At 38.1% G+C, this 13669-nt stretch overlaps 2 protein-coding genes across 8 annotated transcripts in view; one reads left to right on the top strand and one right to left on the bottom strand.

Annotated features, from left to right (window-relative positions):
- AKTIP (AKT interacting protein) overlaps window positions 1-13669 on the top strand; it is a 67733-nt gene that overhangs the window by 37151 nt on the left and 16913 nt on the right. The gene's annotated exons all lie outside the window — the stretch shown is intronic.
- CHD9 (chromodomain helicase DNA binding protein 9) overlaps window positions 2297-13669 on the bottom strand; it is an 86687-nt gene continuing 75314 nt past the window's right edge. For 5 of the 7 annotated variants that reach the window (XM_059857098.1, XM_059857100.1, XM_059857099.1 and 2 more), the window contains 7 exons: window positions 12831-13103; window positions 11914-12082; window positions 10825-10964; window positions 10133-10354; window positions 9213-9341; window positions 7072-7176; window positions 2297-5746 (listed from right to left, as the gene is read on the bottom strand). In XM_059857098.1, the coding sequence (XP_059713081.1) occupies window positions 4883-5746; window positions 7072-7176; window positions 9213-9341; window positions 10133-10354; window positions 10825-10964; window positions 11914-12082; window positions 12831-13103 (1902 nt within the window). In that variant the 3' untranslated portion in view covers window positions 2297-4882. Of the gene's footprint in view, window positions 5747-7071; window positions 7177-9212; window positions 9342-10132; window positions 10355-10824; window positions 10965-11913; window positions 12083-12722; window positions 13104-13669 lie in introns of those variants that run through there. The other 2 variants (XM_059857102.1, XR_009487958.1) reach the window with 2 other exon arrangements.

Genomic DNA, 13669 nt, shown 5'->3' with positions numbered 1-13669 from the left:
ATGCTGTGATTACACCTGTGTACTTCCCTATGGTTTCATGCATCGGGACTTCATGAAGAAATGGTTTAACTTGACTGCTCTTGTGTGGAAAACGTTTTTGAAAAGTTTTCATTTAATGGTGTACTGAAAACTCAGACAAGAACCATTTTAGTGAAATCTTTTTTATCCCTGAGGACTTAGCTTCACTTATTTCTCCACTTCTCCCCTCTTTCCCTCCCGCTCATCCCCCATTAAAAAGATGCAAGAATAATAGTTACCCTCATATGGCATGTTCATTATTTGAATGATTTTGACTACTGCTAGATGCTAGATCTACCAGAATGACAAGCAACAGCCACAAACACCATCTCAGCCCCAGTCCCTCACAGCTGCTTGGCTACCCCCCAGTAACATACATTTTTTACTGTCCTGTAGTCTCAGAAATCTTCCCCATGAGCACTCTCTTGCCCCCTGCTTTGAGCTGCTGCACACAGGTCAAACACTGTCAAGCAGAGGAGCTGACAATGAAATGTTTTTATTGTCTGAGAGCAGAAAACAGTGTGAGGACTGTTAACAGTTTTGGTGAGCACTAGAGAAAGTGCTCTCATCTCTCTAAATGATGACACTGTATCTGTCATTAGGATCCCAAGAATTTCCCAAACCAGCCTCCCTTTGATTCATGAGACCTTACCTGGAACACTAATGAGAATTGTGCACTGTCAGGTCTTGTTCACACTGGAAGCATACAGGAGGCAGAGCAAGCAAATCCTCATTTTCCAGTTTAACTTCATGAAAGATCTTGGGCATTACATTTTCCTTCCTTCCTTGTATGAAAGAACCTGAAAGGAGGCAGCATTCAATAAAAAAAAAATCATAAAAAGAACTTGGAAAGCTGTTATCTTTATTTCCTTTTCCTCTAAATGTAACAAAGAAATTATACTGCCTGTTTGTGTAACATTAGGGACATTTAGATAAGCCAGGACAGTTATTTTGTAAACTCCTGTGGCTACACCAGTACAATTAATCTGCTCTACAGACAACACCACCAGCCCAAGGTCCAACAATGCACAATGTAAAATTTTAAATGCTGGTCAGCTACAGCAGTGTAAATCCCATATTGCACTGAAACAGCCTGCTCATGTGGAAGGTAATGATAGGTGTAATAGAACTAGATCAGAAATTGCCTATAAAACTAGCTGTTAGTAACTTGCACATCACAAATAAGTTAATGTAACACTACCCTGTAGATCCCTTTGTATTACCCCTGAACACCAGGCACATTTCATCCTGCTGCAGCTTGAACTAGACCTTCATCAAACCTTCATTTTAATGGGTGATCAGCATGGTCACACTGAGCAATCCATGAAAAATGTATTACTAAATAACATGGCACAAATAATTTTCTCAGACACAAAATAAAACAAATAGGACAAGACTTTTCCCTGGACACCTTGTTAAGAGTCTTATCTAATCATCATAGTCCACATCCTGCTTGGAAAAATTTCAAAGGAGTGCCAGAAACTAACCACCAATATAGGGCCTAGATCACCTTTCTTGGGAATATTTCCATTGAAAAAATAGATCCTTATATTTTAATTTATAGACCAAGAAGACTGGATTCTAAAACTAATTTTAAAAAATACTTTTGGGGATTTTGCAGGACTTCTGTGGAAAAGCTGAGAACAGAGCTCATGTATATGTGAACTTCTATCATCTGTGTACACATCTGCAGAAGCTCAAAAAGGATGATCAGGATATGAAGACAAAATTCAGACTGAAATAAATAAGGATACCACTGAATCATTCAAATGCAATGCCAGGCGGCACATGCCAAGCAGGAGACAACTTGGGTTCAGGAGCAATGTCTGTGCCCTGTGTGAAATACATGCAATAGTTGAGTGCTGTGTACACAATTAAAAGCTTTAATAAAGATGTGGAAAGTAATGCAAAGTTGGGGTTTTTTTCAAAGACTGAAAAGGCACTTACTTCACTGCCAACATGCTTATTTAAATTTAAGGCAACTTTTGGCCCAGAACCTAGACCATACATTCTTTTCTAACCATAAGTACTGAAGGGTGGTTTGATTGTAAGATAAGAGAATTAGAGACAACTGATTCCCAGTAAAATTATACAGGAGTAAACCATGGTCTTGGGCAGTAGGTGTGTTGTGTCCTTGGCTTCTTTGCAGGGTTTTTTAAGGTCTTAAGAATAATTTCAGTTTTAAAACTTAGCACTGAAACTTGAGTTTTGCTGCTGGAAGATCCATGTTTAATCCTTACACAGCATTACTTTCACATATTGAGGCCGACATCACAGGTAGTCAAAGAATATGTTTAATAAAAAATAATTAAACTTCCATTTGCTCTATAGAACATCATAGAAAGTAATTCAATAAATTACAAATGACTTTTTAAGACGCTTGTTCAACTACAGAAAGCAAATTCAGACTACACAGAACACAACTGGCAAATATTGCAAATGTCCAAAAAAAACCTGGACTAAGACTTGGATCATGAAGCCTGAAACAAGGGATAGAAATACAAGGCAATAACAGCTAAGGTTTTTTTAGTAACTACCAACACACACTTTATCATCACCTTGGATATCCTTTTAATTTTAACTTCAGTATTAGTGTAATTCTACTGAGGTTTCCTTATAACCCTTAACTTTATACAACCGTATTTGCATATAGTTTAGCTGATAGTGGGACATTTTTTTTTCCCCCTCTGGACCAAACTGATGAAAAATAACCCAAATATAATTATGTTCAAGTCTACACCAGCCTTCATTACTTGAAACTGTAATTGCCTTATTACATAGAAAGAATCACTAGAACAGTAACCAAACTTACTTGACCATAATAGGAAAATACTTTATTTCATAAATCTGATATAAATTAGGTTTTAGCCACAAGATTTAGGACTTGTTTTGTGGGGGAAGGGTGGGAAGTGATGGTATTGTTGACATACTCCATCAGCAAACGAAGTTAATAACTGCTTGTAAAACTTTGGCTATTTCATAGATGCATCCTAGTTAAATAAAAGTGCTATATTACACAAAGGGCAAAATATTAAATATGAAATACTTTTTCTTTTAATGACAAAGAATTGGCTACCCCCTTCTCTTGGCAGTTTTTGATTTTCACTATTGCTAAGACACTGCATGAAGGGCCAAAAATGAGAATACTATCTGGGAAAATACGTAACCAGCACAATCCAAATGGTACTTGTGTATTTGTGTAATTACATCTAATACTGCTTCTAATCATGGGGCTAGTTATTTTGCACATAGAAACTTATATTTCATTGGTAAAGTTCTTGATAAAAAACAACACAGTTGTTTTACTGTACAAGCAAGCAACAGAACTATATCAAAATATACAGTTTTGTTTTTTATTTTTAAATTTATCCCTTTGTAAAGCTTTTTCCATGACTTTCACTAGTACCTGTATCTATTTTTTATTAACACTTGCCTATTCTTGGACCGCAAATGATGTAACCAAGGTCACCTGAAGTCTCAGTCAGTTCAGAAGTTCTGTAAATGTGAATCTGGGCCTCGACTGTGTCAGAGTAATAGCAGCTTAAGAAGAAGGAGGAATCATATCACACATCAAATCTTGGACAGATTTTATATAGTAAAGGGTTCTAAGGATTTGGACTTGAAACAAGATGCCTTATGCCCTGTTACTGTGGTTTCTAGGAATAATTTGTTTTCCTTACTAGTCAAAGTGCTTTTTTCTTTAGAGGGTAACTCAGCATAATATATGAAGTGATATCCCAATAATGATTTTGGATAATATTTAGTCAGATTTAAATGTGCAGAGAAGTTTAAACTCAAAAGGAGTTCAAAACTATCTGTACTTTATTTACCATTATTAACTGGGAACTCCAGGAGGTTTTATGACATAAAACACAAATAGAAATCTACACAAACAAAGCAAACAAACAATTTTTACATGAATTATGCAGTGTTGAAAGGTCTTTTCAGTGGCACTTTATGACAGTTTGCCTCTTCTGAGTCTTGGGGAAACTACTCCTCATTTTGGGACTTTTAATTCTGCAGAGGGAGCCCAAAACTTTGCAAGGTGTAAACTAAATAGACCTACATGGCGCCAAGTAGCATGAGAAGAGACAGTTTTTGCTTTCTTTCCCCCTTACTGCTGTCAAAGAGCTGCAATAAGGGGGAAAGAAAACCCCAACAGTCTTATCTCAAGTAACTCAGATTTTAACATGCTATACAGGATGTCTTTAAAAAACAAAACAAAACCTGAAAACAAGTAATAGAAACCAATGTAAACTTCCTAAACTAACTCAGCTGAGGTAACAGGTAGCCAGTTTAATTGGCTAATTGGGAAAATTTTATATTCTTTTAAACACACTTGTACCTGAATTGGAAACAGCAGTGCATCACAACACTAGAGCATTTTCATGTAATTAAAGCAATGGATGGTGATGTAGATTCTACAGCTTTCATGACATTCATTAGCTGCCCAAATTATTGCTGAGTTTTGATCTGTAAATTATAAGTGTCAAGGAGGCTGTAAAACTATATTCAAATTAAATCAATAATATGCATAAAGTATTCTGTGTTCACTGCAAATATATTAAATATACAGCTCTTACTTGAGCATTATTTTCATAAAATTAACCCCCCAACAAAATTATAATGCCTTTTGTTGTAATTTTACACCATTGTGTATTTGATAGTACATACAAGTTCAGAAACTTATGAACTTCAAGAAATATTACATGCAAAACGTCTCTGAAAGCAGTTTGCACTTCTAAACAAATACTGAAATGTTCGGTCAGTAAATCATTGATGCACTCAACACTGGGTTATTTACAATGAAATAATTAAAGAATAAATTCAAAATCAGTTTATAATTTAAGTGCAGAGTCTGGGGTCAGTCTTCATCGCTCGAATCCGAATCCTCAGATGAAGACGATGTACTGTCGGATCCAGATGAAGCATCTGCTTTCTCTGAACCCTCATCTGTGCTGTTTTCATTGTGAGAGCTTGGCTCTGTTCCCCCTTTGTCTTCCTGATCTCTAACCCTAGAATTTTCCTCCTTTTCTTCTGTGGGCTTAGCTGAGCCCATGTCATTGCTTTCACTGTTCTGTACATCAAAAATATTAGACTGAGACAAAGCTGGGATATGAAGATTAAGGCCTGGAGTGAGAAGCATCCCTGGGTAAAGTATGTTGGACAAAAGTAAAGGGTTAAGAGAGAGAGGATTGGCAGCTGCGGCGGCAGAGGATGTCGAAGGAGAACTTGAAACAGAGTTTTCACCACCAGTATCCGTGTTTTGGTCTTCTGTCCTTTCCTTCTTTGCATCCGTCTCCTTTGCATCGTTTCCCTTTTTCTCCTCCGAAACGGATTCTGTGGACTTGGTCAGGAGTCCTCCCATGCCCAGCAGGTTTGGTAGCCCGGCCATCCCTGACAGCAGCATGGGGAACATGGCAGCCACATTCTTGGCCTCTCCTGCGGCAGCGAGGCCGGCCGGCATTCCCATCAGTCCCGCCGTCACCTGCAGCGACTGCAGGTTCTGCAGGTTCTGCTGCAAGGCCTGCAGGCCGGGCAGGTCCACCCCCGGCAGCAGCCCGTTGGGCAGCAGGGGGTTCACGGACACGCTGTGGGCCGAGGCGGCGGCCGCGGCTGCTGTGGCCTTGGCGATCTCGCTCTTGGGACGCCTCCCCCTGCGGCTCACCTCCTCCCGCACCACCGGGCCCGTCAGGATGCGCTCAAACATTCCCTCAGGGAGGAAGCCCTGCGAGAGACACAGCCGCACTTCAGTGAGTTCTGGGAGCTTGAGGATGGCAAAGGAAAAGCAAACAGAGAACTCGAGTGTACAGAGCAGTGCCAAAGGCCTCATCTGCAGACAGCTCCCTGGAATTTGGGCTGACTTTGTGCTACCACATCCCAAATGTCTAAAGGCCCATCTCCACTGCGAGGGCTACACACGGCTCTTCTCACACCCTCTGCTAACCCACCCTTCGTGGCTTCCTGGCACATCAAGCCAAATATAGCTCATTATAGGAGCAAGCTCAATCTAAGATCTAAACCAGCATTGCTTTGAAATATTATCACACAGCAATCATTTGACAGTTTAATTAGTTTTCAATTTAAAGTTAAATATGTGTGATTGCACACAGACCAACAATCTGAGCCCTTTTTATTTTTGCTAGTGTCTCTTTAATGTCCTCATATTTCATCTCATCCATAAACTGAAGAAAAAGCAATAGCCACTCAACTTGAATTTAAATTAAATTTCAGTACTTGTATTTGGGATTTGTATAGTATTGCTTCACCACTTTAAGACCTCCCACCTAACAACAAAGAATTGCAATGAATACCAATATTACCTTCAAAATGCATTGTCTTGAAATTTCCTTTTTAAAAAGGCTACCATAAGATCAGATATTACTCAACACCATAGTACAACTGCCTTTTTCCCTAGCAAATAACTCTGATTTATATTAGCTTAATGCAATCAGAGAAATTCAGAACTCAAGTTCTGTTCTTCTCTACTGTAGATAACTACTACTTTCTCAAAGTAATTCTGCTAGTATTTGTACCTGTATTCAGAGGTATACACTATACAATACAACTTCTTGAAGTTCAAAATACGTCCTTATCTTCAAGGCAAGACTGATAGTATCCTCACTATCCTGATTTCTCAGAGGTGCATGCTAAAAGTAAAATAAGTATTTAAAATTATTTAAAATTTTTTTTCTTCCCAACTGGAACTTTAGAGAAAGTATTCTCTTTCTTAAATGATTTCTTGGCTAACATCTTTCCTAAAAGCCACTGGGCTATATTTAAGACATGAGAAGTCACAGTATTACAGCATCTTCAACAAAATCTCTAATTTGGGGTTGCCACTCACTGTTCCACTCCTTTCTCCTATTCCAGTTGTGCCAGCAAAGCATTTACTGAAATAAGCTGGCAGAAAGCTGACACTGACTCATGTTTGATGTTAATGTAATACCAGATATGAAAATCACACCTCTTGCCATGCATTTTTTTTCTGTTTGCCTTGTTTCCTTTCAGATACATTTCATGTCATGGTTATTTTATTCTGCAAATACTTACAGACTGTTTTACCACTTCTCCCCACTCAGGAGCCACTCCATACTCTGGATTTTCTTTCAAGAATCTGCACAAATCCTTCAGAGGGGGAGCAAATGCACCCCCAACCTGAGAAGCAGAAGATAGAAGTCAGTGAATATGTGACAACTGATAAGAAGAAAGGCAACATTAATACCTGACACAGTTTCATTTTTACCTTTTGAATAACACAGTACAAATAAAGCCTCACTCAAATTACCATGGAGCATGATGCAGCTTTTGGCTGACTCCTGGTGATAGATGTGTATGTGATTTGTTCTAAATCTACTAAACTCAAACTCATCTACTGAACTCAATTCAAGACTTCAATATTAGACATTCCCACTGATGTTTAATATTTAATATTTATTCAGACAAGCAATGAATGGAAGAGCAGCCACATGAACAGAGAACAGTGGTCCAAGTAGTACCAAGAAAGTTGTAAGTACAACCCTGTTAAGCTTTTCCTTTATTCAGTATATAAATCCTGTTCTCTCATCTCAGTCAACTTCTAAAAATATTTAGGAGGCTCTGCCATCATGAATTAAGTTCCTGAGGGTTTTTTTCAAGCAAAAAAGGCCAAATTAAAGTTACTAAACAGCACATCTTAATAAAAGCATATAAGCAGGAAAGTAAGCTTTTAAATTAATGAGAGGTATTATTCAGATCCAGAAAGAAAAAAATAAAAATTTCCAGTTTCTGCTTAACTTTCTCTATAAACTGCAAATTAAACTCATATTTTCTAGGCTTCTTTTGGTCCCTCACTGCCTGCTACTCAAAAATATGACAGAACTAAAAAAGTAAATGAGAAAAAACAGGTTTGGTGATACACAGAAATTGGAAACAACTTGTACACAGAAAAACTGGTATTAATTAAGTATCCAAGTACCAACTATGGAGTGGAAATTTGAGAGGAACAAAGCCACCATGAAAACACAGGTTTTCACAGTAAACAGAGATCATATCTCTCACTCCTTGATCTTCAACTTTGACAAGATCCCTGAGGGCACAGCTCTTGAAGAGCAGCCACAGATCTCAGTTTCAAGAGACTCACAACCATTCTGGTTCCCCTTCAGAGCTGCTGTTTCAATACACTGAAGAGATTAAAGACTGAAATTCTGCCTCACTCTCCTGTACAGATGGACAAGGCTCCTGAACTTAATATAGCAGCATACAAAAAAACCCCATCCTGCTTCCCTTGTCGCTGTTTTAACAAAAAGAGAAGCAGGCAGTGCCACAAGGGAAAGGGAAAACGCTCCTTACATGGACACAACAGCTCAAAGATTCCCCCTGGGTTGCCGCTCTGGTGCTACACAGACATTCAAAGACACCATCAAAAACATCTGGCCAGATCTGTCCAACAGACACCACTAATGTTCTGCAGGCTTTTCTTGAATATTGCCTTTAGCCTTCCCCAGAGCCTGTTCAAATACACTGTACTGTTCCCAAACTTTGACCACCTGCACAAAAATTCAATTCAACTCCTGCTCTCACATCTTCCACTGCTGCCTTTTCATACAAGAATTCCCCTTCTCCTTTTGTTCTCCTGCTCCCCTACCATTTCACCTAGAAATGTGACTGACAGCCAATACTACTGGTGGATCCATAAAGGGCAAATCGCAGACGTTACTGAAAACAGCAAAAAGCAAAATCATTCAGTACAGAGGATTGCCTCAATTCCAAAGGACAAGTTTCTATGCCAGATATACTACCAAAACAATTTTAATTGTGTCAAAAACAGTAATGAGAAAATCACAAAAAAATCTCAAACTTCTGACAAAGTTGCCACTTGGATCACATATCTTTAATATGTATTTTAGTGCCCTGCCTCTGTCCGAGTCAATGGCACAAACACTGCACCATACTGAGTGTTCAGTTCTATAAACCATGGGCTAAGTTTCTATCTGTATCTTACATATTTTCACAGTAGAAAAAAAAAAAATCACTAGAAGATTGTAATTGACGTTTTTGTTCTGTGCCTAAACTTTAAAATAAAAAACTTTCATTTGTATACCGGGAAAATTTTAGCAAGTGTAATATATCAAGTTCTTCATCTGGAGTATCTCCATCTTTCATTTGGGGAGTATGAGAATCATATGTTCATATGGGAACAGTATCATGAATACCTTTCTTGCATTTCTTCTATTTATGAGCTGAACACGTTCTTCACCAGTTAAACTGTTAACATCCAGTTTATTGGGGTTTCGACAACGGTGTCTTTTTTGTTTGGGCCTCCCATCGTGCAGCTGCATCCTCTGTTATAAAGGAATTAAAAAGCCAATTATCCTTCTGATATAACTGCTTTAAAAACAGTAAGATCTCTGTGCATTCTGTTGAGTCAGGCATTAATTTGAAGCCAACTTCAACTTCAGAAATATTTTAATACCAGTACCTATCCACTAATCACAATCATTTAATAAGCAGCCCAGTAAACAGCAACACATCATCTCTCTGATGCCTCTGCCCATTGCTTTACTAATTTTCAGTTTTAAACAGTGCTTTAACTGTCTGGAAGATTGCTGCTGTTTTGTGTCATCTTCATTGAGAAGGAAGGTTGTTATTCCAGATATCACACATATGATTTTCTTACATTAAAAAAAGTCAAATTCAGAAGTAACAGTATGAGAAGATCATACCCACACAAACACCACTACCCCAGCACTGTACTGTAGTTATAAGATGCATTCCACAGTAAGTTATTTATTCCTTTTGCACCTCACTAAACATGCTGTTACATATTTTCAGCTCCTATTATCGGTACCACGGTAATATGAGTTTTCTTGTCCTAAATAATTTTTTAAATAGTAAGTGAAATAATACAAAGATAAAATGTCTTGATTTGGTATTGCTTTTCTTGACAATTACATATGTGAGATGAAAGGAAGGCTTGGAGTCCTCACACTGGAAAAAGAAATGGACATTTTCCTTTTCCTGTGTGAACAGGAGAACAAAGAAATAATTCCCTCTAACAAAGAATATAAACCAAAATACATAATATGTGAAATATTATACTATTTAGCTAGGGAGAGGTGAAAGTAATACTCACAGGAATACAAGCTCCTGAATCTTCAACATATCCAGGATGTTCTTTAAGCCACCTTTCTAAATCTTTTCTTTTAGGGGCATCATCACCTGCAAGCCTTGTTCCATCTTTTAGGTTAATAACAGGAACTGGGCTCTCAGCATCGAGCATGCCTTGGGACTGTGTGTAACTGAGTGCTGGGTTTATTCCTGCAGCAACCTGGCAGGAGTTAATACCTGGATTAACCTAGAGAAATTAAAAACATCTGCTTCACTTCACTGAAAACAAGCCATCACAATTATTTCATGTATGAGTCAATGAAAGGCACAGTTTTGCAGATCACACTCAAGGACTTGCTCATATGCCAAAGAAATCCCTTCAAGTCACTGCCCAATGAGGCCCCATAACAGATGTTATAAGCAGGTACATCCAAAGGTTGCTATGTCAAGCCACAAATTTTTAATAATACATTGTTAAAGCTCATCAGAATTAAAGCTACATTTTAAATACAGTTATTAATATTGTATATATCTAATGACACTCCACCAGTTTTCATCTGTGTAATCATAAAGTATCAGCAAAAAATATCCCAAACCTCAAAGTTTTGACTACAAGCTTTTGTGGAGCAGGGACAGCTGTTTATGCTCAGTTAAGGCATTAATAATAATAATAATAATTTTGATCTTATTTTTGGATACAGAATGAAGTTTACTTACATGGTTAGGCTGTTTATTTCTATTCATAAAGAGGACATCAACCCCCTCCACATTCTTCCTTCTTCCTCGTCTCTTTTTCACTACAGGCTGACTGTCAACGATGACTCCATTGGCACTGGCTGTTAAGTGACTGGAAGTACCTAATAAATGATGCAATCAAACTTGTGTCAGATGCTTGTTTTCTAAAGAGAAACGAATTCCTATTTGTCTGAATACAAAAAGGAATTAAAATTATTTGAATTATTGTGACTGCGTGTAATTTCTACATGCAACAGTTAAGATAAATTGCCCTGTTTTATGACTGCTTAAAGCATCATGAATATTAGGTTCTGAAAGCCACTTTACTATGAAAATTTCATTACTGCCCCTGCACCCCCTCCAAATTGATCTGTACAGGGATGGTAACCATCGAAAACTGCTGATGTCATATACACAGAGAGGCAGACATCCCTAAATAAATGTTTAGCAAGACCTTAATGGTTTGTTGCAAAATTTAAGCAGACGCTGGTCTAAGTTAAGCACCCATTTCTATTAATTTTTAATATTTTAATCCAAATGTTAACTCCTTACTTCAGGAGCATTTGTATTTTTCAGAGTATACCTACTGTTATCTTGTTATGAAACAAGCTATAAATTTTTGGCTATAAATCAAAAATTGATTCTAATTATCCTCCATAGCCTCTTTATATGAGACACAAGGAAGATTACCAAGAGTCCGAATTGGCAGAGGCATAAATCTGAAACTCTTCGTCTTTATTTACAAAGTAGCAACATTAAGTTCTGAGTTAAACTGATTACTGTCAGTGTACAGTGATGCACTTTATAATTATTAAAACCTTCTTTGGAGGGGGTTGACAGTGTATAATGGCATCATTCTACTAAATTAACACTACAGTAATTGACACTGTGATAAAGTATCAGGGGCTCCAAACTGGAGAATGTCTCTACACTGGAGAGAATTTCTCCAGACTGCAGTTTAGAACAACACTGAAAACATCTCTCTCCACTGCCAACTCATGGACATCAACAGAAGAACCCAGCAGATTTAATACTACATTGTATTCTTCTCCTTTCTGACATTTTTTGTACCTGATTTGGGAAGTGATTTTGGGAAGTTGACAAGGCTGGTTTCTGAAGCATTCTGGAGTTCGCGGAGCCGAGCCAGATATTGCTGCTGACCCAATGCACCCTCCTCGCTTTCAAACGGCCTTTTCTGAGACAGTCCCTGCTTCTGAAAAGTCAATTTCAAACCACCTTCCTGTTAAATAAATGCCAGGATTAGAAGAGTTTCTGCTGAAGCAGAAAGAACTACTTCATAATCAGGATTTTCACATACAGTTACTCCAGCAGAATTGAGAAAGAATGAAAACACTGTGTTAGACCTTCTGCAATCTTGTTCTACCATGTAAAACCCGAATACGAACAGAAATTTCATCTGAATTGAAAAATCCAGACACTGGTAAGGTGTTTACCTCCTGAACCCAGTCCTCAACCCAACTACAAGAGCAAATACTCACATATTTTTACGTGCTACAAACAGGTCTCAAACTACAGATAAACAAAATGTTGGACCAGGAACCAGGAAATTTTCTTGTAATCCCCATAAAGACCACGAAATAATAAAGCGCTTGTTGAAATGTTAAAAAAAAAGCAGAACAGCAGAAACACCTTTTTATACTAACCAGATTTGTTAGAAACAGCATAAAACAAGCTGTCTGAGGAAGCATCAGCATGGCAAAAATTCAAATCAGAAAAAAGAAAAAGAGATTCCTTTCAGGGGCTTAAGCAAATAAAAGAAAAAAAAAAGAAAAAAAGAACACTGAAAAACCCCCTCCCCAAAAATCCAAACCCAAACCCCAAACACTCAGTGCCCAGAAGCAGCAGACCCAAATACCCACAAACAAGTGTGTGAAGAAGTGAGAGTGAGAGCAGGCAGCCACTTGCAGGTAAAGCATGCCGCACACCGCAATCGCAACCAGGTCCTAGGGCAATAAAAATAAACATACGTCATTGATTTTCACTGTAAACTCCTTTTCTCGTACATGCTTCTTCACCTTTGACAGCTGGGGTGATTGGTCATATTCTTCTTTTACAGCTGCCAGAGGGGGTGTGGGTGCACTGGGCTCACTGTACTCTGCAGCTGCCCCTGAGCTGTCCAGGAGCTTGGTGGTGTAGAACGATGCCACCGTGGTGCTGTCGTAGCTCCTTCGGGCTGAAGGCCATTTACCCTTCAGCACTGTCTGACAAATGCTGTCCAGTCGGTTAATCATAACTCGATCCTAAAATATGAGAAAGTCATTCTGTGAGGCCAATGCTTACCAACACTGTTACATTTGTGTATTAGCTCTTAATTCTACAGAGAAGAGAAATGACAACATTTTTATCACTGGACTTGGACTTGAAGATTTTGAAGTCCCTGGATTTGTACTGATTCGCTGTAATCTGTGAAAGCATTTCTGTATTTAATTTCACTATGTACCTCCAAACAACAATGCAATTTCTCTCATCTGTGCAGGGTCTGGCAAAAGACTGAAATACACTATCTCCCTGATTATTAAAGGAAAGATACAGTAAATACCAAAGCAGTATTTGTATGTGTGGCTTTGACTCACTGTTAGCAGGATCTGAACCTGTGAGCAGCACCATAACACACAGCAAATAGTATTTATAAAACTAAACCTACAGATTATTATTTATGTCTCCTTTTAGCTTCCAAAACCATGTAATTCCTCATTCCCATCCTTTGGGCACCAAACACAGATAATCACACATCTCCATAATACATAGTTCTCAAGTCCCAATAAACTCAGCTAAGTACAAGAAGACTACAAAAACTACTGGATTT

The sequence above is a fragment of the Haemorhous mexicanus genome, chromosome 12, assembly GCF_027477595.1.
Source record: "Haemorhous mexicanus isolate bHaeMex1 chromosome 12, bHaeMex1.pri, whole genome shotgun sequence".
NCBI lineage: Eukaryota > Metazoa > Chordata > Aves > Passeriformes > Fringillidae > Haemorhous > Haemorhous mexicanus.
The sequence above is the reverse complement of the archived record's forward strand: the minus strand, read 5'-3'. Positions and strand labels throughout refer to the sequence as shown.